Consider the following 25,757-nt stretch of genomic DNA (forward strand, 5'->3'; position numbering starts at 1 on the left):
TACACTATACACGCATACATTACACTCACCTACGCTCCACAAGTGCACATACGACATAGCTTTCACATATAGCAAGAAAAGGGGCTGATGTGCGTGAACATTACGCAGCGTTGTACCGAAAGAGGGGAAAAGAATACAATAGAAGATAAACAGGTACGTTTGAGAGATGGAATAGGGAAGCAACAAAGTATCACACTGGTAAAAATACAGAGCCTCATAGAAATCCCTGGATAACACCGAAGATATTAAATCTAACTGAGGAAAGGAGAAAATATAAATATACAGAAAGTGAAGTAGGCGAAAGGGAATACAAAACTTTAAAAACGAGATTGACAGAAAGTGAAAAATGGTTAAGCAAGCATGGCTCGAGAGCAAATGCAAGGCTGTAGAGGCGTGCATACTTGGTAAAGATAGATGCTACCTGCAGGAAAATTAAAGATCCATTTGGGGAAAAGAGAAGCAGCTAGATGAATATCGAGAGCTCATATGACAAAGTCAATACTAAGCAAATAAGGGCAGGTTGAAACGTGTAAGGGATATACAGAGGCTCTATCAGGTGTTTTTGCGAAAGGAGCCTAAACAGTAAGAAAAGATCCCTGAGAGGATAATGAGAAAAAAAGGTAATACGGACATATGGCCGAAAATGCGTTCCAGGGGAGGTACACCCATTTGAAGGTGCAGATAAGAGATCTTTGACAGTGTATATTTTAATTATTGAAAGCACACATGAGAACACACCAGACTAGTAGGAATGTTCTCTTTCTACAACGGTTTTGGCACCACGCTCAAGAGGACAGTGAGCTGAAGCACCATCATGAAATAACCACTTTACCCTTCGTACCACCAAAGGCACATCTTCCAGCAAGGGAGGCATGTTCACCCGTAGGAAGCGGAGATAACTGCTGTGAGGCATTGTGGAAGGGCAACTGGTCCCACGAGGCGGTCGCCAATAATCCCCGCCCAGACACTGAAGTAAACCGATGCTGATGGTCCGCTGCCGCCATACCATAGGGATACGCCGTAGCCCAGACGTGAGTACTGTGAAAGTTGACGATGCTGTCCCTCGTAAAGGTAGCCTCATCTGTGAAAAGGATGGATGACAGAAATCCCAGCACCCTGGTAGACTGTGCGACGAACCAGCGAAAGAGAACGTCACCGCAGATGCAAATCCGGAGGTAATAAGTGCTGCAGGTATTGTAAGTGATCCGAATCGCGGCAGTTCTCGTGGAGAATGGACCACGGCGGTCGTCTGGCTTATATCATACTGGCTGGCTTCTTGCCTGTTGCTGATATCGGAATCACTGTCAAAGATCTTTTATTTCCGCCTTCAAGCGGGTGTACCTCTCTTGAAACGCCTTTCCGGATAGATGTTCGTATGAACTTTTTTGTTCTGCATCCTCTCAGGATTCGTTTCCTGCACCTTGACTCCGTTCATGAAAATCACCCTGAATATAAGGAAAACGAAGTTGAGGAAAATTTTATGAAAAGAGAATTCGAAGTAGATGAAGATGAGATGGAAGATATGATACTGCGAGAAGAAGTTTACAGAGTTTTACAGAGTCTGAAAGACTCAGTGGAAACAAGCCCCCTAGAGTAGACAATATTCCCTCAGAAATATTGAGATCTTTGGGAGACACAGCCATGACTAAATTATTCCATATATTGTGCACGATATACAAGACAGGCGAAATACCCTCACATATGAAGAAGAATGAGATAATTCCAATTCCAAAACAGGCGGTTGCTGATAAGTGGAATAATACTGGGCTACCAGTTTAATAAATCTTCGCTGCAGAGTAGTGACAGGAATTATTTACGATGAATGGAAAAACTTGTAGAAGCCGGCCTCAGGGAGGATCAGTTTCGGCTCCAGAGAAATGGAAGAACACGAGATGCGACTCTGACTCTACGGCTTACTTTACTTTCTTTTTAATTTTTCACGTCTAGTTACTTAGGACCAAATTGAGGAGCAAATCTTCATGGTCATGGATCGTGTCAGTACATGGAATAGTAATAACAGATAAAATCAACTATTTAGGAAACCTAAAAAGACGTCAAGCTGTAAGTTTATGTAAACGCGACCAACAATGTAACACAGGAACCAGCTTAATTTTTCAAGGAACTCCTCGACAGAACAGAAGCAGTAACTCATGAGGAAACTCTTCAGTTTAGATTGGAAAGTGCGTGGATTACTGCTAAGATTTTTGAATTCTTGTGGTAGCTAATTGAAAATGGATGCAGTAGAATACAGCACACATTTCTGTGCAAGAGTCAAGGAAGTGTGATTCAAATGCAAATTGGATTACTGCCTAGTATTAACTGAGTGAAAGCTGCTAATTCTTCGGAATAAGCTTATACTGTTAACAAGAAACGACAGTAAAAATGTATATGTATCGAGAGGCCAATGTCAGAATACCCAGACTAATGAACATGAATCGACAAGAAGTTCACGACCGTACACCACTTATTGTCCGAACCGCCCGTTTCTGAGCCAAAATACCCTTTGAGAATGGGAAGAGTTACACCAAAATATAATACCACAGGTCAAAAGCGAATAGAAATAAGCAAAGTAGACTACTTTTCGTGTCGAACAATGACTTACCTTAGACACTTTTCTAATAGCAAAAATGGCATCATTAAGTCTTTGAAAGAGATCCTGAACATGGCTTATCCACTGCAATTTACGATCTACCTGAACACCTAGAAATTTGTACTGTTCAGTCTCATAATCATATGCCAATTGTGTGTAATTAAACCGTCACGTTTTGCTGAATTATGAGTTAGAAACTGTGTCTTACTGCGATTTAGTGTTAATTCATTTTCTACAATTTTTGAACACCTACAACGTGCTGACATGAGGAAAGTTTCCAACCGATTTCGCATACACAAACAGCAGTTGACCGGTGTTGCCTGGTGAGACGTTGTTGTGTTGCCTCGTATAATGAGGAGAAATGCGTACCATCACGTTTCCGACTTTGATAAAGGTCAGATTGTAGCCTATCGCAATTGCAGTTTATCGTATCGCGACATTGCTGCTCGCGTTGGTTGAGTTCCAATGACTGTTAGCAGAATATGGAATCGGTGGGTTCAGGAGGGTAATACGGAACGCCGTGATGGATCCCAACGGCCTCGTATCACAAGCAGTCGAGATGACAGGCGTCTTATCCGCATGGCTGTAACGGATCGTGCAGCCACGTCTCGATCCCTGAGTCAACAGATGGGGACGTTTGCAAGACAACAACCATCTGCACGAACAGTTCGACGACGTTTGCAGCAGCATGGACTATCAGCTCGGAGACCATGGCTGCAGTTACCCTTGACGGCGCATCACAGACAGGAGCGCCTGCGATGGTATACTGAACGACGAACCTGGGTGCACGAATGGCAAAATGTCATTTTTTCGAATGAGTCCAGGTTCTTTTTACCACATCTTGATGGTCGCATCCGTGTTTGGCGGCATCACGGTGAACGCACATTGGAAGTGTGTATTCGTCATTGCCATACTGGCGTATCACCCGGCGTGATGGGATGTGATGCCATTGGTTACATGTCTCGGTCGCCTGTTGTTCGCATTGACGACACTTTGAACAGTGGACGTTACATTTCAGATGTGTTACGACCAGTGGCGCTACCCTTCATTCGATCCCTGCGAAACCCTACATTTCAGCAGGATAATGCACGACTGCATGTTTCAAGTCCTGTACGGGCCTTTCTGGATACAGAAAATGTTCGACTGCTGCCCTGGCCAGAACATTCTCCAGATATCTCACCAATTGAAAACGTCTGCTCAATGGTGGCCAAGCAACTGGCTCGTCGCAATACGCCAGCCACTACTCTTGATGCCGACCGGGGTGGCCGAGCAGTTCTAGGCGCTACAGTCTGGAACCGCGCGACCGCTATGGTCGCAGGTTCGAATCCTGCCTCGGGCATGGATGTGTGTGATGTCCTTAGGTTAGTTAGATTTAAGCAGTTCTAAGTTGTAGGAGACTGATGACCTCAGATGTTAAGTCCCATAGTGCTCAGATCCATTTGAACCAATTTTGATAGAAACCGAGTACGCCCTTGTCCATTGTCCGAGAGTGTGTAAATCAATACACCAACACTTTCTGCCCATCACCAAGTGTGATACGTTCGAGTCACCAACAAACAATATACGACGACAAACCGGCTCCATGCTATTGGATTATCGGAGTTCCCCTTTGCCCTGACTGTCGCCTCCTGGACACCGAAGAACATCGCTTAACGTGTGTGTCGTCGTCGGGTGTTTGGCGACTGAGACAGAAGATCTTAGCTTGTCAACTCCGCGTCACACCTGACGTGATTGAAACTTGGGCCCTCGTCTTTCCAGATGTCCGGATGACTTTTACTTTCCCTCTGCAAAATACTGTGCGTTCGAGGGAATTGCCATCGAATATGTCTTCGGCGAAGGAAGGAAAGTGGACTTTGATTACTGGTGGTACCTGCAAAACGCTCACAACGTCTTCTAACGCACATAGAGGTACCGTACGCTCTCCGTAAGTTATTTACGTAGTGTTTTCGTTATCTCCCTCTTTAGCTGGAGAGTGCCAGGCTCAGTCTGACGTTCAGAGCGACGTCACAGAAAGTCCTGAGTTGTAAGCAGTGAGAAGGAAAAGAGATTGCCTGGTTCATGGAAGGCTGCATTACCGAGCGAGGTGGCGCAGTGGATGTCACACTGGACTTGCGTTCCGGAGAACGACAGTTCGAACCCACATCCGGTCATCGCTTCAGGTAAAAGTTGGGATGATTCCCTGGAAAGAGCACTGCCGGTTTCCTTCCCCATCTTTCCCTAATACGATGGGACTGATGACCTCGCTGTTTGGCCCCTTCGTCCCAGCCAACCAATCACAGCTGCATTCATAGAGGCATTAGCAAAGCTGAATGAGTCTCTTGTAAATATTTTTACACGGCATTGTTGGAGATAGAAAACGCCGATGGTAGTGGACAAGAAATATCCAGCTGCACCATTTCTTGAAGAAAGATTCTTTTAGCTGAAGTTGCACAAGCAATCTACAACTTTTTTCCTATTGAGTAATATTTTTATAGCATTGTGTTCTATAGGATTTTCTTTTGTACATGTTCACTGATCATAATCACGTAAAAATATCATGGTGGTGGATGAAATTTTCGCTGCCAGTATTTGGCCGACAAGGGGAAGAGAGGTGGTGGCATGAACTTCCAGTCTTTTCGCTAATGTCTTGGATCAGATTCCAAAACCTCTCTGCAGCGTCTCATGAAATGAGGGCATATGACATCGTTGATGGAGATCTGTCCGTCGGGTGGGGACGAACTCGGTGGTCCCCTGGTGCTATTCTAGAGGAGTAGGCTATGCGATGGCACTGCTTTTCATCTGCTCATTTCCCTTCACATAGAACAACACATACTGACACTGCACTGTGCAAGCACTAACCACGTCATCCATACGACACAAATACGCACTTGACACTTCAAAACGCGCCGGAGGAAGGCAATGGCAATGGCAACCTCCTATACATCGTTGCCAATAGTGGCGATGCAGGATTCCTGCATTTGCTTCCCTATGCTCATTCCCTGAGTACAGGACCACTCTCATACGTTATCACACACGCCGTACGCCAGCATGCGTCACTTGTACAATGCCACCACGAAGTGGCCCAACAGAGTCTACTTTCCGCGTCATTGTTCTCTCTTTCTTGCAGCGTTTGTGCCATCTTTGGCAGGATTATTTATATATTTTACTCAATTTTACTACCCTATACCGTTCCAGTCGCTAAAAACGTCAATCACCCTATGAAAAGAAATTCGTGAGTGCCATCTGTTCGCGACTAGTGTAAACTTTATTTTTGTTTGTTGATACTTACTTAGTTTGGGTTTTGTGAAGCCTTACCCTGTGCGTAAACGAAATGCGATTTTGTAAAAAAAAAAAAAAAAAAAAAAAAAAAAAAAAAAAAAAAAAAAAAAAAAACATAATTGTCTAGACTTCTGTGCAAATGTATTTCAAGCAAACGAATCAATAAAATGGCGAACGTTTGTCGCATCAATAGGTGTTTATTATATCTACATAGATTCTTACTTTTTTTTTCCAAATGTAGGTTCCAGAAAGAAATAATAATGAATCCACTGGAGAGCTATTTTCTACATCAAAACTTAACTTGCAAGATCTGGAACAAAGGTGAGTGGAATCACCAGCATATAGTCTCAGGATTTTTTAAAGATATTTCAGTAACATCTTGAGGCATATGACTTCGCCCGAACTTTACAAATTCGGTTTAAACATTAGCGAAACACAGGAAATCAAATGATAAAAATAACGTGATTCTTGAGTTTTTCCCGGCGTATTTGATAATCAAAATATCCACGGGTGTACTGCCGGTCTACAGTGTCCAACGGGCACAATATTTCGGCGATCATACATGTCGCCATCATCAGGTGAACTGACGGACTGAGCTCCTGTGAACGTGCCGGTACGGAGATCCGTACGCTATGGCTGCTCAGGCGGAGAAACTGGTTGGTCACGATCCAGGTTGCTGTTAATACTTTTATGTGACACTAACTTAAGTTTAAAAGAGCGCATACCTTTCATTTTCTCAAATGTCTGGCAGCTTCATAAATACACTACTGGCCATTAAAATTGCTACACCACGAAGATGACATGCTACAGAAGCGAAATTTAACCGACAGGAAGAAGATGCTGTGATATGCAAATGATTAGCATTTCAGAGCATTCACACAAGGTGGTCGCCGGTGGCCACACCTACAACGTGCTGACATGAGAAAACTTTCCAACCGATTTCTCATACACAAACACCAGTTGACCGGCGTTGCCTGGTGATACGTTGTTGTGATGCCTCGTGTAAGGAGGAGAAATGCGTACCATCAAGTTTCCAACTTCAATAAAGGTTGAATTGTAGCGTATCGCGATTGCGGTTTATCGTATCGCGACATTTCTGCTCGCGTTGGTCGAGATCCAATGACCGTTAGCAGAATATGGAATCGGAGGGTTCAGGATGGTAATACGAATCCCGTGCTGGATCCCAACGGCCTCGTATCACTAGCAGTCGAAATGACAGGCATCTTATCCGCATGGCTGTAACGGATCGTGCAGCCACGTCTCGATCCATGAGTCAACAGATGGGGATGTTTGCAAGACAGCAACCATCTGCACGAGCAGTTCGACGACGTTTGCAGCAGCATGGACAATCAGGTCGGAGACCATAGCTTCGGTTACCGTAGACGCTGCATCACAGACAGGAGCGCCTGTGATGGTGTATTCAACGACGAACCTGGGTGCACGAATGGCAAATCTTCATTTTTTCGGATGAATCCAGGTTCAGTTTACAGCATCATGCTGGTCGCATCCGTGTTTGGCGACATCGCGGTGAACGCACATTGGAAGCGTGTATTCGTCATCGCCATACTGGCGTATCACTCGGCGTGATGGTATGGGGTGCCATTGGTTACTCGTCTCGGTCACCTCTTGTTCGCATTGACGGCACTTTGAACAGTGGACGTTACATTTTAAATGTGTTACGACCTGTGGCTCTACCCTTCATTCGATCCCTGCGAAACCGTACATTTCAGCAGGATAAAGCGACTGGCTCGTCACAATACGCCAGTCACTACTCTTGATGAACTGTGGTACCGTGTTGAAGCTGCATGGGTAGCTGTACCTGTACACGCCATCCCAGCTCTGTTTGACTCATTGCCCAGGCGTATCAAGGCCGTTATTACGGCCAGAGGTGGTTGGCTCTGAGCACTATGGGACTTAACATCTATGGTCATCAGTCCCCTAGAACTTAGAACTACTTAAACCTAACTAACCTAAGGACAGCACACAACACCCAGTCATCAAGAGGAGAGGTGGTTGTTGGTTGTTCTGGGTACTGATTTCTCAGGATCTATGTATCCAAATTGCTTGAAAATGTTTCACATGTCAGTTCTAGTATAATATATTTGCCCAATGAATACTCGTTTATCATCTGCATTTCTTCTTGGTGTAGCAATTTTAATGGCCAGTAGTGTATATTTCATGCTTTACGTAATGAGAGTAACATAGGAAAATTCAGTAGTTAGAATGTGATTTTTGTAACTTACCGACAAACAGCACGGCGAGAAACACGTGTCGAAGCATGGTAACCTGAAATACATTCCAAAGGTTAGTTACGTTTTAAGTAAGACAAATACTTAGTTGGTGCATAAGTTCCTAGCCAGACATTCATAACAGAGAATTTAGTCATCAATATTATATTCTCCTTCACTGTCTTCCTCAACATGAAGAGTCACTAATGTCAAAACGATCCTCCTTACAAGGAGAAAAACGTTTTCCTGCCGTGCTCTGTCCAATGACATTATACCCATACACGGTGCAAGTATTTATGGCTGCTTCGTCTGCTGTCACGCCTCTATTGAACTCGAACAGAAGATTATGCCGGAAACGTTCCAGTTTCTTCACTTGGCACTCCATTTATAGCGTCCAAAGCTCCACTTACTCTCTCAACATGACAAAATGACAATATGTCAACTCAAATGGCAACAGTGAACTACAAATAAAAAATGACCATTGATAAATTAACCAATACCAACCGAAATACAAACACGAAAAGTAAAAGCGCTACGAACTTATGCACCAACATAATAGATAATTGTGGATCAGACTAATCAGTAAACTGTACTAATGAGCAATTATCATGTTAAGAAACAAAGTGGATAAAGTTAGAAATAAGATGAGCAACACCGTTGAAATGTTCATCTCACTTCCTGCATTGGCAGAATAATGTTGAAAATGCCACACCCTGCTGTACCACGAGTGAGCCGAAAAGCTTAGTTTCAACAAATGAATGTGACTTCATCCAGAAGCATGCAAGATAATTAGTGGATAGGAAGCTATCTTTTTTATGTTTGCAGGTTTAACTACATCTTTTTTTATATTTTCGGCAAAAATATGGGCTGTTCTTAATGTAAGCGTTTAAAATTTTCTTGCACAGCACTGCACATAGTTATCCCTTCGCTTATTGTCATTTCTTCTTAATTAATACATACAGCGCGTCCGAGGTGGTATGGTCAGTATTTAGGGACATGAAAAGAATGATGATTCGAAGAGTCTACTGAGCATGGGCTTCTAAATACATAGCTTAACAGCTATGAATACTTCTTCATCTTCGATACTGTGAAAAAAATCTCTCCTGCTTTCCATACTTTGAGAGGTGATAATACGGACCAAAGCAAGAAAAAATATCCAGTAAACACGTACCCGGAATGGCATACCTTAAGGGCTACGAGCACTTGCTCATTTTCCTTCTGTGAAAAACATCTCTTCTATAGAACAATTGCTCACAGCTCTTAAGGTGTGGGGTTTAGAGCATATGTTTAGCAGACTTTCTTTTCATCGAATGTTCGTTTCTGTTATACCCCTGGATACTGACCACTGCTCCTGGAATATCCTGCATAGCGTAATAATTCCGTGTGACATTGCGTCTGGTATATCTGTAGGTGTCTAAAATCTTCAGCGCCTTTAAGAGCGGAAAACAGAAACCGTCTATAGCTTCTGCTGAGACTGAGAAAAAGGTTTGCAGGATAGAAACGATTAATCTGCTTTTATTTCTTCTCTACTTCGAGAGCATGTCCCCAGAGAGTCACTGCTTCGCTAACGATGAAAAGTCTGCCTATATGCAGATCTTTAACAGCAGTTCGTGACTTTCAGTTCTCTCGTTATCCGTCAGCAAAGGATTGACACACTTGCTCTCTTGCTGAGTTTGGGAAACGAAACTAAACAACTGTAGTTCAGTGTTCAACGCGGTTTGTCAGAGCTTTGTTGAGTTGTCCGCTCTGTTCTCATTTTGGGGCTAGTAAGAAGACGCTCATGTATTTGTTCTACGCCATATTATAGGCTGACTACAAAAAAAATACTTAAATAAAAATTTTCTTCCAGGAGAACACGTTGATCGTAAACTGTAAAGGCACGCTATTATCTGGACGAAAGAGCCGAAATTTTCGAAATGATAATGGAAACACAATACCCTGTAACTAATGCACTACTAACTATCCGTCTGATTTGATACCATAATTGACTTGGACGTCATATCAACCGTTTCTCATTTCAGAAGTTTTTTCCGTAAATTGCTGATTACCTTATAAGCTGCCGCTTCGATCCACTGGTTTTAAAAGTCCCGGGTAACCCCTCTTGAGATCTGAGATGCCTGTCTCCGCCTTTGAAATATTATACCACGTACACAGCCGTCTTATCCCTTCCCTTTGAGGGATATAGTTGTATTATCATCTGAGCTGATAACTTCTGATTTTATTCGACAAGCAGCTTTCAAAATTTTTGTTTTCTTGCTGTAGTCTTTGCAATAATTCACTGTTACATGAATATGGAGATTTATGAGTTTTATATATTAATTATTATATTAATGTGCTGAAAACTTATGCTTTCTTTTTCGTCCACGATGGTGTACAAGGAACCATGACATGCTGACAACGCTGAAGCACCTTACTGAAGGGTGGTCAGAAACAGTCTGAAAAGCATGTAAGGGCGTTGCAGCGTAGGTTGTGCTGAGAAATAATTGTTACGAAAAAAACTGATACATGAGCCTATTCCGAGTCAGTTGGCATAGTAGCCAATCAAGCCGTTTCGCACGGATTAATGTGGCCCATAAGATACAATTAATGTCAGTTATTCTCATAGTGTAGATGACAGCACGCGAGACTATTCAACTGTCCCATGTCCAATTTTTGTATCACTCTCTTGTTCCGTTTTATGAAACCAAACAAAGAACACGTTTGGCAACACTGTCCCTGACGAGCAGCTTGAATTTGCGTGCGCAACTGCCTGATTGGCTAATTTAAGTTCTAATTAACTTGGAAACGACACAACGATCGAATTTTTCTCTTAACAGTTATTTCTTAGAACAATCTACCCTGAAACGCCCTTACAAGCTTTTCTGATTGTTTCTGACCATCCTTTATAGTCTACAGTAGAAATTATTTAACCAAGCACTACTATAGTTGTCTGCTACCTTATGTTAGTTCAAGTATTGCTTGGGAATAAAAAATGTCATGGTATTCGACAAACCAAATTCTAAAGTGGGTTGAAAGATAAAATAATCTGAGATGGACTGGATGGTATCATCCATTACTAAACTTAATTATCGTGTCCCCATTGCCCTGTAAATGTACTATTTATTTTCAAAGAGGAAAATTATGGATCAGAATCTCGGTTTCGTTAGGGGTAAGAACAAATCGTTAGGTGAAGAATGATCTCATTTCTATAGATGCGTTTTCTGATAAAATGGGTACGTGCAATCTAGAAACAAATGCACTGGGAACCATACACTACATCTACACACAGCTGAATTCTGTTTGAAGCTATTTTTTGCTCGACAAATGAACAAGTGGGCAACACATCTGCAAGTTGGGCACATATACCACAATGTATGTGATATACTGTATACGATGGTCGCACGTACTTAAATGCAAATGGCTCTGAGCAGTATGGAACTTAACATCTGAGGTCATCAGTCCCCTAGAATTTAGGTAGGACTCGAACCTGAAACCGTAGCAGTCGCGCGGTTCTGGACTGAAGCGCCTAGAACCGCTCGGCCAACTTAAATGCATCTATGTATGTATATTATTACAAATAATCTGTAGTATTACGCGCCCGTCTCAAGAAGAATGCCTCTACATTTTTTCTATTTTTTTGTGAATTAACGTAGTTAAGCGAAAAATAAGAACTAAAGTAGACGAGTAGGCAAGATGTCTACGGATTATACCGTATTAGGATTGAACCTTCCACCGTCGATCATACCCTAATGATTGCAGTAAAACAATTAACTCACGGGAGCTTCAGTTCAACCCTCTCTAGCAGCGGTGGCGTCTTCTTCGTGAAGAAATCCCCAAACCTGCGGTGCACTCTTTTAGTTTACGCCTTTACGTGGCCTAGTACGGAAGGGGGCAACTTCCTATCTCATAAAACAAAGGAAAGCCAATTGCAATATCACCTTTTGAAGAATATGACGGGGAACAATCACAATATAACTGAAACGAGAAGCATTTATTAAAAAGCTAACCGTCTGGACGAAGAACATAGATATTCAAGGGGATGAAGAAATTGAAGTAATGTGTAGCTCCCTGCTTCGCGTTGGCCTACCGCCAATTCTACGCCTTGCTTGTGAGTTTCGCAATTGAGGTTTTACTCGTTTTTTTTTTTCATTCATTGGCGAATTTCTACACCACCGAGGCCAGAGATTTGTAAAAAATAATGGTATCGCCATTTGCACAGAATCTCGAACCTATCTTCCATCCCCTTCGTCACTACCCATTAATCACCTTAAATGTCCGCCTGCTTAGCTGCATGGTAACGCGCTTGCCTCCCATGCAGCGCGCCCGGGTTCGATTCGCAGCAGGGTTGGAGATTTTCCCCGCTCGTGGACTAGGTGTTGTGTTGTCCTTATTATCATCATTTCAACCTCATCACCAGCACGCAAGTCGCACAATGTGGCGTCGACTGAAATAAGACTTGCATTCGGCGGCCGAACTTCCCCGGTTGGGGCCTCCTGGCCAACAATGCCACACGCTCGTTTCATTTTTTCACCTTAAATTATCTTACGAAATATTGGTTAAAAAGGGACATATGTCTTGAAACTTTTAAATCAAAGTCAGGTCTAACTCTGCGGGCATTCCTCAGACTTACTAATCAACAGAACAAACTACAGGCACGTAGCAACGCTCCAGTAGTGTGGGTTCTTAGCTGAAGTGCAAAAAGGAATCTGATTCGGAACATGAAATCACGGACAGGTGCGAAGGATTGCTATGAACGTCGTGAATTTACTGATGATAAGAAGAGGTGGAAGAGTGACAGCGCTTGCTAAATGTTGACATTCAGGGCTGGACTTCAAGGTTATCAAAGAAACTATGAAGAATTATTCTTTCTAAAAGGAAGGGAAGATTGGAGAACAACGTCCCGTCGATGTTGACAGTAGAGACGGCATTTGCATTGAGCTAGGGACGCACAGAGAAGAAATTCATCGGTTTTATTTGTGAATGAAATCGACCCGCAATTTCCTTAAAGTGATTTAGGGAAACCATTGATGGCGGCTCGGTTAACGCAACCCAGGTCCCGCGCATGCGAATTCAGTGTCTTAAACTCAGTACCACCTACTTCGGTTTATCCTTTAAAGGAGATTCAGATTTTAAAATGTACGTGCGGTAAAACACAGTTGCAAAGTGAGTGAACCGCATTAAATTTTTATGAAAAGCGATGTTTTGGAATCCAAATGCCTGTTGGTATATTTATAGGAAACATGAATTTACACACAAATTACACACCAAATAAATGTCATTAAGCTGATAGTGTGCAAGGACTATTTTTTAACAAAATAGCCGATAAATCCTTTATTGCTGCTAGACGTTTAGTGCATGACGTATGTATGTCTCACGAATTCTCGGGCGTGGAAACGACGGTGTTCCCTCTCTAGTTCGGACAACAGTTTAGGTTGTCAAGCAATACCTTTGTAAGGCTTGACGTTCTAAAGAAGTGAACAGTGAAGAATTTCCACTCTGGAGTTAGTCAACGACTTGCTAACCCGAAGACTGCAATGTTTCTGACAAAACATTGGAAGAAAACAATGACCCGGCCCCATACGGGAAAACTGATGTAACACACCTTTGTATGAAATTACGGAACAGAAACATCATAAAATGAAGCAACAGACGCTTCACTTATTTAAAACTAGCTGAAAAGCGAGTCAGTTTTACAATATGTCGGGTTAAGAGATCACTCGAGGGTCCAGGTCAGAACAAACGTGGAAACCACACGCAGAGATCTGAGACCGAACGTCAGAGCTACAACGGCACGCTAAAAAGTTCTTGGACCTGAATTGAAAGACTGTGCTTTTCAGGCCCGTAATGCACTTCTTTTCTGATGGAGACCCTTTCAGGTCAACGCATCTCGTCCAGAAATTTTCCACTGAGTGTACTGCATCCCTCAAGTGCTATCCCGAGAAGTCTACAAGATACCAACTTCCGGATGTCACTATTTTCACTGCACTAGAAACGTTTTCCAGCCACAAAAATCTTCTGTGTGTATGGGCGGAAATCTGACGTAAGCAGTCTGATGAATACGGTGCATGCTACAACGATTCTGATTCCACATCACTCGTCCGTTACCAAATTTTTTTTTTGTTTCTTTTCGAGTACTACTTCTTCCTCGTGTGTTTCTCTTCACAGCTGACCGACCGAGTTTACGTATTCGTAAGACACTGGACTCGCATTCGGGAGAACGGCGGTTCAAATCCCGTCCGGCCATCCAGATTTAAGTTTTTCGTGGTTTTCCTAAATCGGTTAAGGTGAATGCTGGGATGATTCCTTTGGAAAGGCACGACCGATGTCATTGCCGATCTGAGATGGTGTTTCGACTCTAAGGCACTCGTTGTCGACGGGCCTTTAAACCCTAATGTTCCGTCCTTCTTTGCTCTCCTCTCATTTGGTGCACACGAACTGCTACTTATTATTTGCCCGTTACAAGGAAATACACAAGTAAAGTCACAATTTTTTCTTACAGAACACTGTCCATAATCTTTCCGATAGACAAAATAGACATCTCGTATTTTAGTGCTGTCGCACCAGAGTATACCCATTGCTTTGAATGCTGGATTGTTCCCTGCGTGAAATTTCTCAACCACAGTAATAAAATGACGAAAAAACAATTAGGTACCTATTAATATGTACTGATAAGAAATCTATTTTCGCAATCATTTTCAGGAACATTCAAAAAATGGGGCACAGATCTTTAACTTTGGGTTTAACTTCTCCCGTAAAATAAACCTCAGTCAGTTTTCCGACTCACTCAAAGAGTTCCGTATTTCATAAATTAATCATCAGTTGTCTTATTCCATATGTTAGAAAAAATAGGGTAAATATCTCTTCTGAGATGAAGGCATCACAGACTAAGCCCGAACTCGGATTGAGAAAGTATGCGGCAGGAAATTGTTTACGTCCTCTTGAAAGGAACTATTGTGGAGTTTTCTTTTCAGCGGTTTAATGAAACCATGGAAAACCTAAATCTGGATGATTTGGTGGCGAACTGAGTTCCAGCCCTCTCGAAAGCGGCTGCAGTGTCTCATCCATTGCATCCCCTCGCCCGGTAATGGCAATGCCATCGTGTATCCCATACTGTGTACTTCGACGCTGTTTTCGAATGTAGCTGTTATTTAGGTTAGATTAGAGAAATGTGAATTTAGCCGCACAATGTATAACTGATGAAACTGAATGAGTAGACTGCTTATAAAATTTCAAAAACTTTGGACCAACCTCCGTTGACGATAATCAGCCCAGAACAAATAATTCTGTGACGTCGAAGTGTTTCTGTTTACCTATTTGAACGAAACAAGCGCAACGCGACTACCTTAAGAAATCTTGTAGAGAAAAGTTTTCTTGATATCACACTTACGATTGACTGATATAATTGCGTGGCATATAAAATCGTAACATAAAAATTTCCTTAACGTCGAACTCCTTTCTGAGCCACTCTGAGATATTTTCATCTTGCCCTGAGTATATCCACCTGGGGATACTCCGACATGAAGTTCCACTTGCGGCGGTGTAGGCACGTGCGTGGGATGTGGCGTCAGCGTGACGAGCGAACTGGCGCTCTGGAGTGGAGGCGTTGGCCAGTGTGTAAGCGCGCGGCTCGATGGTAAGTTAAAGTGTGTCGAGCCGGCAGGCGCATGGCGCATCCGCCTGGGTCAGCCGCATTCCTCATGCTGGACCAAAGGTCGGCACGCTTTCACCCACACTTACGTAAAAGCGCCGCACGCCTTTATGTAAAGGACCGCCGTAAGTTATGGCATACGCTTTCTACGGGGTTCCTCGTATGACGAATCGCAAACACCGGTCGGCCTGCAACATCGCACGTCGTCAGGAATTTGTCGCCTGTGTAATTTGGCTCAATTATATTGTCACCGTCTTCCACGAGCCGCTTTCGCAATGAACAGGTTCGACAGCGAAGAGAGTTATTAGCCAGCTGTACACAATGACAGGATGAAGACTGTAAATCTTCCCCAAGCGCGCAACTGTTTTCGAACTGCCGTAACAGCGAAACCTGTTCTGTGCTTTCTGCCATAAGTGTGCGGGCAGACTTCACTCTAGAGCAAACCAAAATACTCCATATTTTTAATAAATGCGTGTTTTAATTAAGCCAGATACTACGATCCAAATCAAAAAATTCCTTGTAGCTCAGTTCTGTTAAAACTTTATCAGGAGATGAACTTCAAATCGTTCTACAAGTAACGCACACAAACCGAATGGATTTATTCTTACTGCGCTCACCAATCAGGTACCAAGCGATACAGGGTCATATCCCCATTTCACTTGAATTTTCAGTGGTTTACCTAAATGCAGGGTAATTATAAGATGCTAGCGTCTGTGGCCTCTGGGCGACCTTGCCACTGTGGAAATTGGAAGTCGCAAATTCCAGTCGCTATTTCGGTATGCTTATGGACTTTCAATGTGTCGCATGTATATTAGTCTCTTAACATTAGTTATTCAGACAATTGTAGACAATGGCCGGCCGGTGTGGCAGAGCCGTTCTAGGCGGTTCAGTCTGGAACCGCGCGACCACTACGGTCGAAGGTTCGAATCCTACCGCGGGCATGGGTGTGGGTGATGTCCTTAGGTTAGTTAGGTTCAAGTAGTTCTAAGTTCTAGGGGACTGATGACCTTAGATGTTGAGTCCCATAGTGCTCAGAGCCATTTGAACCATTTTTTGTAGACAATGCATTGTGACATGCGTACTTGTTGATACATGTATAGAATTAATGCATCTCCAAAAACAAGTTGATCTAGCGGAGTGCCTGTTTCTTCTTCTTTTGCGTGTGCCTTTGCCCCTCATCGGCCTATGTTCGGCATTGTTATTTATGATTTTGGCATGGTTAGTTTAAGGGGTGTCCGGATGCCTTTCCTGCAGCCAGCAAGCTTCCTCCAGGACCCAAACTGTCTGCGTTTAGTGTTATCCGTGTGAAAGTTTTCAAAAAGTTTGCGCATCGTGTAACTGAGGCAGGGGTGGGATGCCAGCCTGGTATTCAGCTAGTGAGATGTGGGAAACCGCCCAAAACCCACACCCAGGTTGGCCGTCGGAGCAACCATAAGCGGCACCTTACACGAACGACTATGTGGGCGGCTAACGGAATTGCTGCTTAATCGAGCCAATTAAAAATGTTGGTAATTCCGTTCACAAGGTTACTGCCGGTTTCCTTCCCCGTTCTTATCCAAGTGAGCTAGTGTTCGTCGTTACCAGGGGGATGTTCAACTGTAACCTTCCGTCTTCCTTATCATCCTTAGGTATCAGGTGCTTCCCAAATATTCCATTTAACATGGCCTATCCTGATTTTTCCCAAAGGATTCGAGATATCTCAACTGTGTTTCCAGCAAATGACACGACACAATGATTGAAGTAGTTTAACTTATGATAGCAAAATCTTCTAAGTTGTTAGACTGTTGGAATACTCTACGCTTCGACCTTCTGATTCTTGAGGATTCTGATAGTGTCCCTGGGTTCCTAAGAACGACCCACCAGAAGGGTCGTAACGTACAGTATTGTAGAAGACTGACGAGGAATATCACGCGGTAAGAGAACCTGCAGACTTATATATTTCACTGTGCTGTTAATTTTTCTTATCTACTAAGATTTACGTTGTTGTTGTTGTTGTGGTCTTCAGTCCTGAAACTTGTTTGATGCAGCTTTCCATGCTACTCTAGCCTGTGCAAGCTGCTTCATCTCCCAGTACTTACTGCAACCTACATCCTTCTGAATCTGCTTAGTGTATTCATCTCTTGGTCTCCCTCTACGATTTTTACCCTCCACGCTGCCCTCCAATGCCAAATTTGTGATCCCTTGATGCCTCAAAACATGTCCTACCAACCGATCCCTTCTTCTAGTCAAGTTGTGCCACAAACTTCTCTTCTCCCCAATCCTATTCAGTACCTCCTCATTAGTTACGTGATCTACCCACCTTATCTTCAGCATTCTTCTGTAGCACCACATTTCGAAAGCTTCTATTCTCTTCTTGTCCAAACTAGTTATCGTCCATGTTTCACTTCCATACATGGCTACACTCCATACAAATACTTTCAGAAACGACTTCCTGACACATAAATCTATACTCGATGTTAACAAATTTCTCTTCTTCACAAACGATTTCCTTGCCATTGCCAGTCTACATTTTATATCCTCTCTACTTCGACCATCATCAGTTATTTTACTCCCTAAATAGCAAAACTCCTTTACTAATTTAAGTATCTCATTTCCTAATCTAATACCCTCAGGATCACCCGATTTAATTTGACTACATTCCATTATCCTCGTTTTGCTTTTGTTGATGTTCATCTCATATCCTCCTTTCAAGACACTGTCCATTCCGTTCAACTGCTCTTCCAAGTCCTTTGCTGTATCTGACAGAATTACAATGTCATCGGCGAACCTCAAAGTTTTTACTTCTTCTCCATGAATTTTAATACCTACAGAGAAGTTGCAGCATTAGAAAATTGTAGCGAAATGCAGGAAAATCTGCAGCGGATAGGCACTTGGTGCAGGGAGTGGCAACTGTCCCTTAACATAGACAAATGTAATGTATTGCGAATACATAGAAAGAAGGATCCTTTATTGTATGATTATATGATAGCGGAACAATCACTGGTAGCAGTTACTTCTGTAAAATATCTGGGAGTATGCGTGCGGAACGATTTGAAGTGGAATGATCATATAAAATTAATTGTTGGTAAGGCGGGTACCAGGTTGAGATTCATTGGGAGAGTGCTTAGAAAATGTAGTCCATCAACAAAGTAGGTGGCTTACAAAACACTCGTTCGACCTATACTTGAGTATTGCTCATCAGTGTGGGATCCGTACCAGATCGGTTTGACGGAGGAGATAGAGAAGATCCAAAGAAGAGCGGCGCGTTTCGTCATAGGGTTATTTGGTAACCGTGATAGCGTTACGGAGATGTTTAATAAACTCAAGTGGCAGACTCTGCAAGAGAGGCGCTCTGCATCGCGGTGTAGCTTGCTCGCCAGGTTTCGAGAGGGTGCGTTTCTGGATGAGGTATCGAATATATTGCTTCCCCCTACTTATACCTCCCGCGGAGATCACGAATGTAAAATTAGAGAGATTAGAGCGCGCACGGAGGCTTTCAGACAGTCGTTCTTCCCGCGAACCATACGCGACTGGAACAGGAAAGGGAGGTAATGACAGTGGCACGTAAAGTGCCCTCCGCCACACACCGTTGGGTGGAGTATAAATGTAGATGTAGATTTTTTCTTTTGTTTCCTTTACTGCTTGCTCAATATACAGATTGAATAACATCGGGGAGAGGCTACAACCCTGTCTGACTCCTTTCCCAACCACTGCTTCCCTTTCATGCCCCTCGACTCTTATAACTGCCATCTGGTTTCTGTACAAATTGTAAATAGCCTTTCGCTCCCTGTATTTTACCCCTGCCACCTTCAGAATTTGAAAGAGAGTATTCCAGTTAACATTGTGAAAAGCTTTCTCTAAGTCTACAAATGCTAGAAACGTAGGTTTGCCTTTTCTTAATCTTTCTTCTAAGGTAAGTCGTAAGCTTAGTATTGCCTCACGTGTTCCAACATTTCTACGGAATCCAAACTGATCTTCCCCGAGGTCCGCTAGGTATATGCATAATTAAAGTAACAATGTAATTTTCTAAACGGCTTTCTATAATCCTAAGAAAACAAAATGCATGACTATAACAAACTCCAACGGTTGTAGTAAACGTTTCCTATAAGTAGTTGAGATATTATGCTAAATACGAGGCTGGCACATTTCACCGAGTACAGTGGCTCTGTGTTTCTAGTACAGGGTAATTCAAAAAGAATACCACAGCTTTAAAAATGTGTATTTAATGAAAGAAACATAATATAACCTTCTGTTATACATCATTACAAAGAGTATTTAAAAAGGTTTTTTTTCACTCAAAAACAAGTTCAGAGATGTTCAAGATGGCCTCCTCCAGACACTCGAGCAATATCAACCCGATACTCCAACTCGTTCCACACTCTCTGTAGCATATCAGGCGTAACAGTTTGGATAGCTGCTGTTATTTCTCGTTTCAAATCATCAATGGTGGCTGGGAGAGGTGGCCGAAACACCATATCCTTAACATACCCCCATAAGAAAAAATCGCAGGGGGTAAGATCAGGGCTTCTTGGAGGCCAGTGATGAAGTGCTCTGTCACGGGCTGCCTGGCGGCCGATCCATCACCTCGGGTAGTTGACGTTCAGGTAGTTACGGACAGATAAGTGCCAATGTGGTGGCGCTCCATCCTGCTGATATATGAATTGTTGTGCTTCTTGTTCGAGCTGAGGGAACAGCCAATTCTCTAACATCTCCAGATACTGTAGTCCAGTTACAGTAGCACCTTCGAAGAAAAAGGGACCAAAAACTTGATTGGCTGAAATGGCACAGAAAACGTTCACCTTAGGCGAGTCACGTTCATACTGAGTCGTTTCCCGCGGATTCTCAGTGCCCCATATACAAACATTGTGACGGTTGACTTTCCCGTTAGTGTGGAAAGTTGCTTCATCACTAAACACAATCTTTGAAACGAAAGATTCATCTGTTTCCATTTGAGCAAGGATAAAATCACAGAAATCGATTCTTTTAATCTTATCAGCTGCAGACAGTGCTTGAACCAATTTCAGACGATAAGGTTTCATAACTAACCTTTTTCGTAGGACTCTCCATACAGTTGATTGTGGAATATACAGCTCTCTGCTAGCTCTGCGAGTCGATTTTCCTGGGCTGCGAACAAACGCTTGCTGGATGCGTGCTACATTTTCATCACTCGTTCTCGGCCGTCCAGAACTTTTCCCTTTGCACAAACACCCATTCTCTGTAATCTGTTTATACCAACGTTTAATACACCACCTATCAGGAGGTTTAACACCATACTTCGTTCGAAATGCACGCTGAACAACTGTCGTCGATTCACTTCTGCCGTACTCAATAACACAAAAAGCTTTCTGTTGAGTGGTCGCCATCTTAGCATCAACTGACGCTGACGCCTAGTCAACAGCGCCTCAAGCGAACAAATGTACAACTAAATGAAACTTTATAGCTCCCTTAATTCGCCGACAGATAGTGCTTAGCTCTGCCTTTTGTCGTTGCAGAGTTTTAAATTCCTAAAGTTGTGGTATTCTTTTTGAATCACCCTGTATTCTAAAGACGGTGCGTTCAAATCTCCATCCAACCGTCTAGATTTAAGTTTCCTCCGGTTTCCCTAAATCATTAAATGAGAATGCTAGATATCTACCGATTTCCTTTTTCACCCTAAAAAAAAAAAAAAAAAAAAAAAAAAAAAAAAAAAAAAAAGCTTGATTCATGTGGCTCTGAGCACTATGGGACTTAACTTCTGAGGTCATCAGTCCCCCAGAACTTAGAACTACGTAAACCTAACTAACCTAAGGGCATCAGCCCGCATCTCGTGGTCGTGCGGTAGCGTTCTCGCTTCCCACGCCCGGGTTCCCGGGTTCGATTCCCGGCGGGGTCAGGGATTTTCTCTGCCTCGTGATGGCTGGGTGTTGTGTGCTGTCCTTAGGTTAGTTAGGTTTAAGTAGTTCTAAGTTCTAGGCGACTGATGACCTCAGCAGTTGAGTCGCATAGTGCTCAGAGCCATTTGAACCATTTGAACCTAAGGACATCACACACACACACACACACACACACACACACACACACACACCCTAGGCAGGATTCGAACCTGCGACCGTTGCAGTCGCGAGGTTCCAGACTGTAGCTCCTAGAACCGCTCGGCCACTCCGGCCGGCTTTTACACCCTCGTACAGTTCGAGTTTGTGCCCATCATACAAAACCGAGCGAGGTGATGAAGCTGTGAAGATATTGGACTTGCATTTGGGAGAACGGCGGTTCAAATCCCCGTCTAGCCATCCAGATTTAGGTTAACGAGAATACCGGGATGTTGCCCTCTAGATGGCACTGTCAATTCCCTTTCCCATCCTTCCCTAGTCAGAGTTTGTGGTCCATCTTTAAATATCTCGTCGTCGACGGGTCGTTAAACTCTAGTCTTCCTTTTCCCCCCTCAGCTTCTTATGATTTAATCGCCGACTAGATGTTAAACACTTAACCGCCGTTTGCAAAATCTGTTTATGCAGCTCAGTTCTGACTTCTTTTCCTGATCAAGGATGGGAGAATAGATTTGAAATTGCAGTGTGCCGACTAATTTTGGCACAGTTTTGCTAGCACTGACAAAAGGGCATCGTTTCTGTAAAAAATAATACTTTTAACATCGCAGTAGACAAAAAATTGCGGGCACTGCTCACACGGTAACATATATTACCCTCTGTCTACGATCCTTATTGTAAAGTGTATAAATATATCTTCACGACTACAAATGAACTTCCTCTCATGATGCTTCCAAAGCACCATTAAAAGTCAAATGAGTGTCTGAGACAATGGAACAATCTCACACTGCAGTCCAGCGCCAGGTATTAGTGCCAGGTCTTAGCCGCCGTGTTTTCCGTCACCTTCCTACGACTTTTTGCAAAGTGACCTTGTGGATAACATTGGAAGTTCACTAATGCTTTGTGCGGATGATGCTATAGTATATCGAGAGGTTGTAACAATGTAAAATTGTACTGAAATGCAGGAGGATCTGCAACGAATTGACGCATGGTGCAGGGAATAGCAATTGAATCTCAATGTAGACAAGCGTAATAAGCTGCGAATACATAGAAAGCAAGATCCTTTATCATTTAGCTACAATATAGCAGGTCAGCATCTGACAGCAGTTAATTCCATAAATTATCTGGGAGTAGGCATTAGGAGTGATTTAAAATGGAATGATCATATAAAGTTGATCGTCGGTAAAGCAGATGCCAGACTGAGATTCATTGGAAAAATCCTAAGGAAGTAGGTTATAGTACACTTGTTCGCCCGCTGCTTGAATATTGCTCACCGGTGTGGGATCCGCACCAGATAGGGTTGATAGAAGAGATAGAGAAGATCCAACGGAGAGCAGCGCGCTTCGTTACAGGATCATTTAGTAATCGCGAAAGCGTTACGGAGATGATAAACTCCAGTGGAAGACTCTACAGGAGAGACGCTCAGTAGCTCGGTACGGGCTTTTGTTGAAGTTCCGAGAACATGCCTTCACCGAAGAGTCAAGCAGTATATTGCTCCCTCCTACGTATATCTCGCGAAGAGACCATGAGGATAAAATCAGAGAGATTAGAGCCCACACAGAGGCATACCGACAATCCTTCTTTCCACGAACAATATGAGACTGGAATAGAAGGGAGAACCGATAGAGGTACTCAAAGTACCCTCCGCCACACACCGTCAGCTGGCTTGCGGAGTATGGATGTAGATGTAGATTCTCTATGACGTGGATGTCTGTCATGAGGATTTGTACAGTGCAACTTTTGGTTAAAGCTGTTATGGAGAGGCAGGGAATAAAAGGAGAAAGGGGATGAAACTCTATGCCAACATGCAGCTTACTCCTCCCATTTAGCAAGAAGAGCGTAGCCGAACTTACTGATATCATCATAGAGACGGATCATCATCAACAGTGACATATGTCTTCTTCGCACGAGAGAGTGCGGAGAGCTTCGAGACTCAACCATAAACATTGCTGCAAGGTCCGTTGGTTAGGGATTTCCTCTCCATCTCTTCTCCACTCGCCAGTAAAATAATGGTAACGGAAATGTCTGCCACTACCACTATTCGACAACTTCCGGCTTGGCAAACGATGCCGCAGCTTTGTGCGTTATCGATCTTGGGTACGGGGGCAGATGCTACCAACTTAACAAAATAGAAATCGAGCAAACCAGATTGGCTCCGCACTGTACTCAAAAAAATCTGTAGACGGGGTACGAATTTATTGTCGTTCTGGATACAGAGCTTGTGATACTGCGGGGAAAGGTTACGTTACTTCTTCAACAAATCGAAAATGAAAGAGATTCTTCATATGTGTTATTACAAAAAGTCGAAAAGAAAACATTGATGAAAAGTGGTTTTCATGGAGTCGCTGTTTTACGGATGACGTTTATAGTTACTCATGAATTGGTTCTAATCTGTACCTCTGAAGCCGCTGACTTGTTATTCAGTTTTCATAGCATGGAATGTTTTCAAAAAATGGCACACAACTGTTTTTGGCTGGATGGAAAGGTCAAGTTACGTAAAGCTGTCGTATCCTCCACTCTGCTCAACATGAGAAACTGACGGACGGGAGATATTTGCGCAGCACTTGACAGTGCGTGGATGTCGTGCCGAGGAAATGAGAGAAAGTCAGCTGCCGCTGCTAACGAGCAGGACCAATATCTGATCAGCAGGGATGCAAATGAAGAAGCCCGCGCCACAAGTCCACTGAGTGCCAGCTAGGAGCTCTGCGCAGGCTCCGACGGTGGATTACGAGGAAACTATGTGGCAACAAGCGAGAGATAGTGATAGACTGGTTATTAAAAGTTTCTTTTAGCTAAAGCGTGAGTTACTAACGGGCGCTGAATTAATTTTCGAAGCGGTTCACGAGTGGTGTTTCAGTACGCTCCTCAATCAAATTTCAGTTCCGTTGTACAACGTGGTGCTGTATATCTACATCTACATCCACATACATACTACGCAATCCACCATACGGTGCGTGGCGGAGGGTACCTCGTACCACAACTAGCATCTCCTCTCCCTGTTCCACTCCCAAACAGAACGAGGGAAAAATGACTGCCTATATGCCTCTGTACGAGCCCTAATCTCTCTTATCTTTGTGGTCTTTCCGCGAAATGTAAGTTGGTGGCAGTAAAATGGTACTGCAGTCAGCCTCAAATGCTGGTTCTCTAAATTTCCTCAGTAGCTATTCACGAAAATAACGCCTCCTTTCCTCTAGAGACTCCCAGCCGAGTTCCTGAAGCATTTCCGTAACACTCGCGTGACGATCAAACCTACCAGTAACAAATCTAGCAGCCCGCCTCTGAATTGCTTCTATGTCCTCCCTCAATCCGACCTGATAGGGATCCCAGACGCTCCAGCAGTACTCTAGAATAGGTCGTATTAGTGTTTTATAAGCGGTCTCCTTTACATATGAACCACATCTTCCCAAAATTCTACCAATGAACCGAAGACGACTGTCCGCCTTCCCCACAACTGCCATTACATGCTTGTCCCACTTCATATCGCTCTGCAATGTTACGTCCAAATATTTAATCGACGTGACTGTGTCAAGCGCTACACTGCTAATGGAGTATTCAGACATTACAGGATTCTTTTTCCTATTCATCTGCATTAATTTACATTTATCTATATTTAGAGTTAGCTGCCATCCTTTACACCAATCACAAATCCTGTCCAAGTCATCTTGTATCCTCCTACAGTCACTCAACGACAACATCTTCCCGTACACCACAGCATCATTAGCAAACAGCCGCACATTGCTATCCACTCTATCCAAAAGATCATTTATGTAGATAGAAAACAACAGCGGACCTACCACGTTTCCCTGGGGCACTCCAGATGATACCCTCACCTCCGATGAACACTCACCATCGAGGACAACGTACTGGGTTCTATTACTTAAGAAGTCTTCGAGCCACTCACATACTTGGGAACCAACCCATATGCTCGTACCTTAGTTAGGAGTCCACAGTGGGGCACCGAGTCAAACGCTTTCTGGAAGTCGAGGAATATGGCATTCGTCTGATACCCTTCATCCATGGTTCGCAAGATATCATGTGAAAAAAGGGCGTGT

At 43.3% G+C, this 25,757-nt stretch overlaps 1 protein-coding gene across 1 annotated transcript in view; it reads right to left on the bottom strand.

The window, feature by feature from the left end:
• LOC126469609 (U-scoloptoxin(01)-Er1a-like) overlaps positions 1-25,757 on the bottom strand; it is a 56,656-nt gene that overhangs the window by 14,319 nt on the left and 16,580 nt on the right. Inside the window, exon 2 of the mRNA XM_050096730.1 lies at positions 8,092-8,134. Within this exon, the coding sequence (XP_049952687.1) occupies positions 8,092-8,128 (37 nt within the window). The 5' untranslated portion in view covers positions 8,129-8,134. The remainder of the gene's footprint in view (positions 1-8,091; positions 8,135-25,757) is intronic.

This window comes from Schistocerca serialis, chromosome 3, assembly GCF_023864345.2.
Source record: "Schistocerca serialis cubense isolate TAMUIC-IGC-003099 chromosome 3, iqSchSeri2.2, whole genome shotgun sequence".
NCBI lineage: Eukaryota > Metazoa > Arthropoda > Insecta > Orthoptera > Acrididae > Schistocerca > Schistocerca serialis.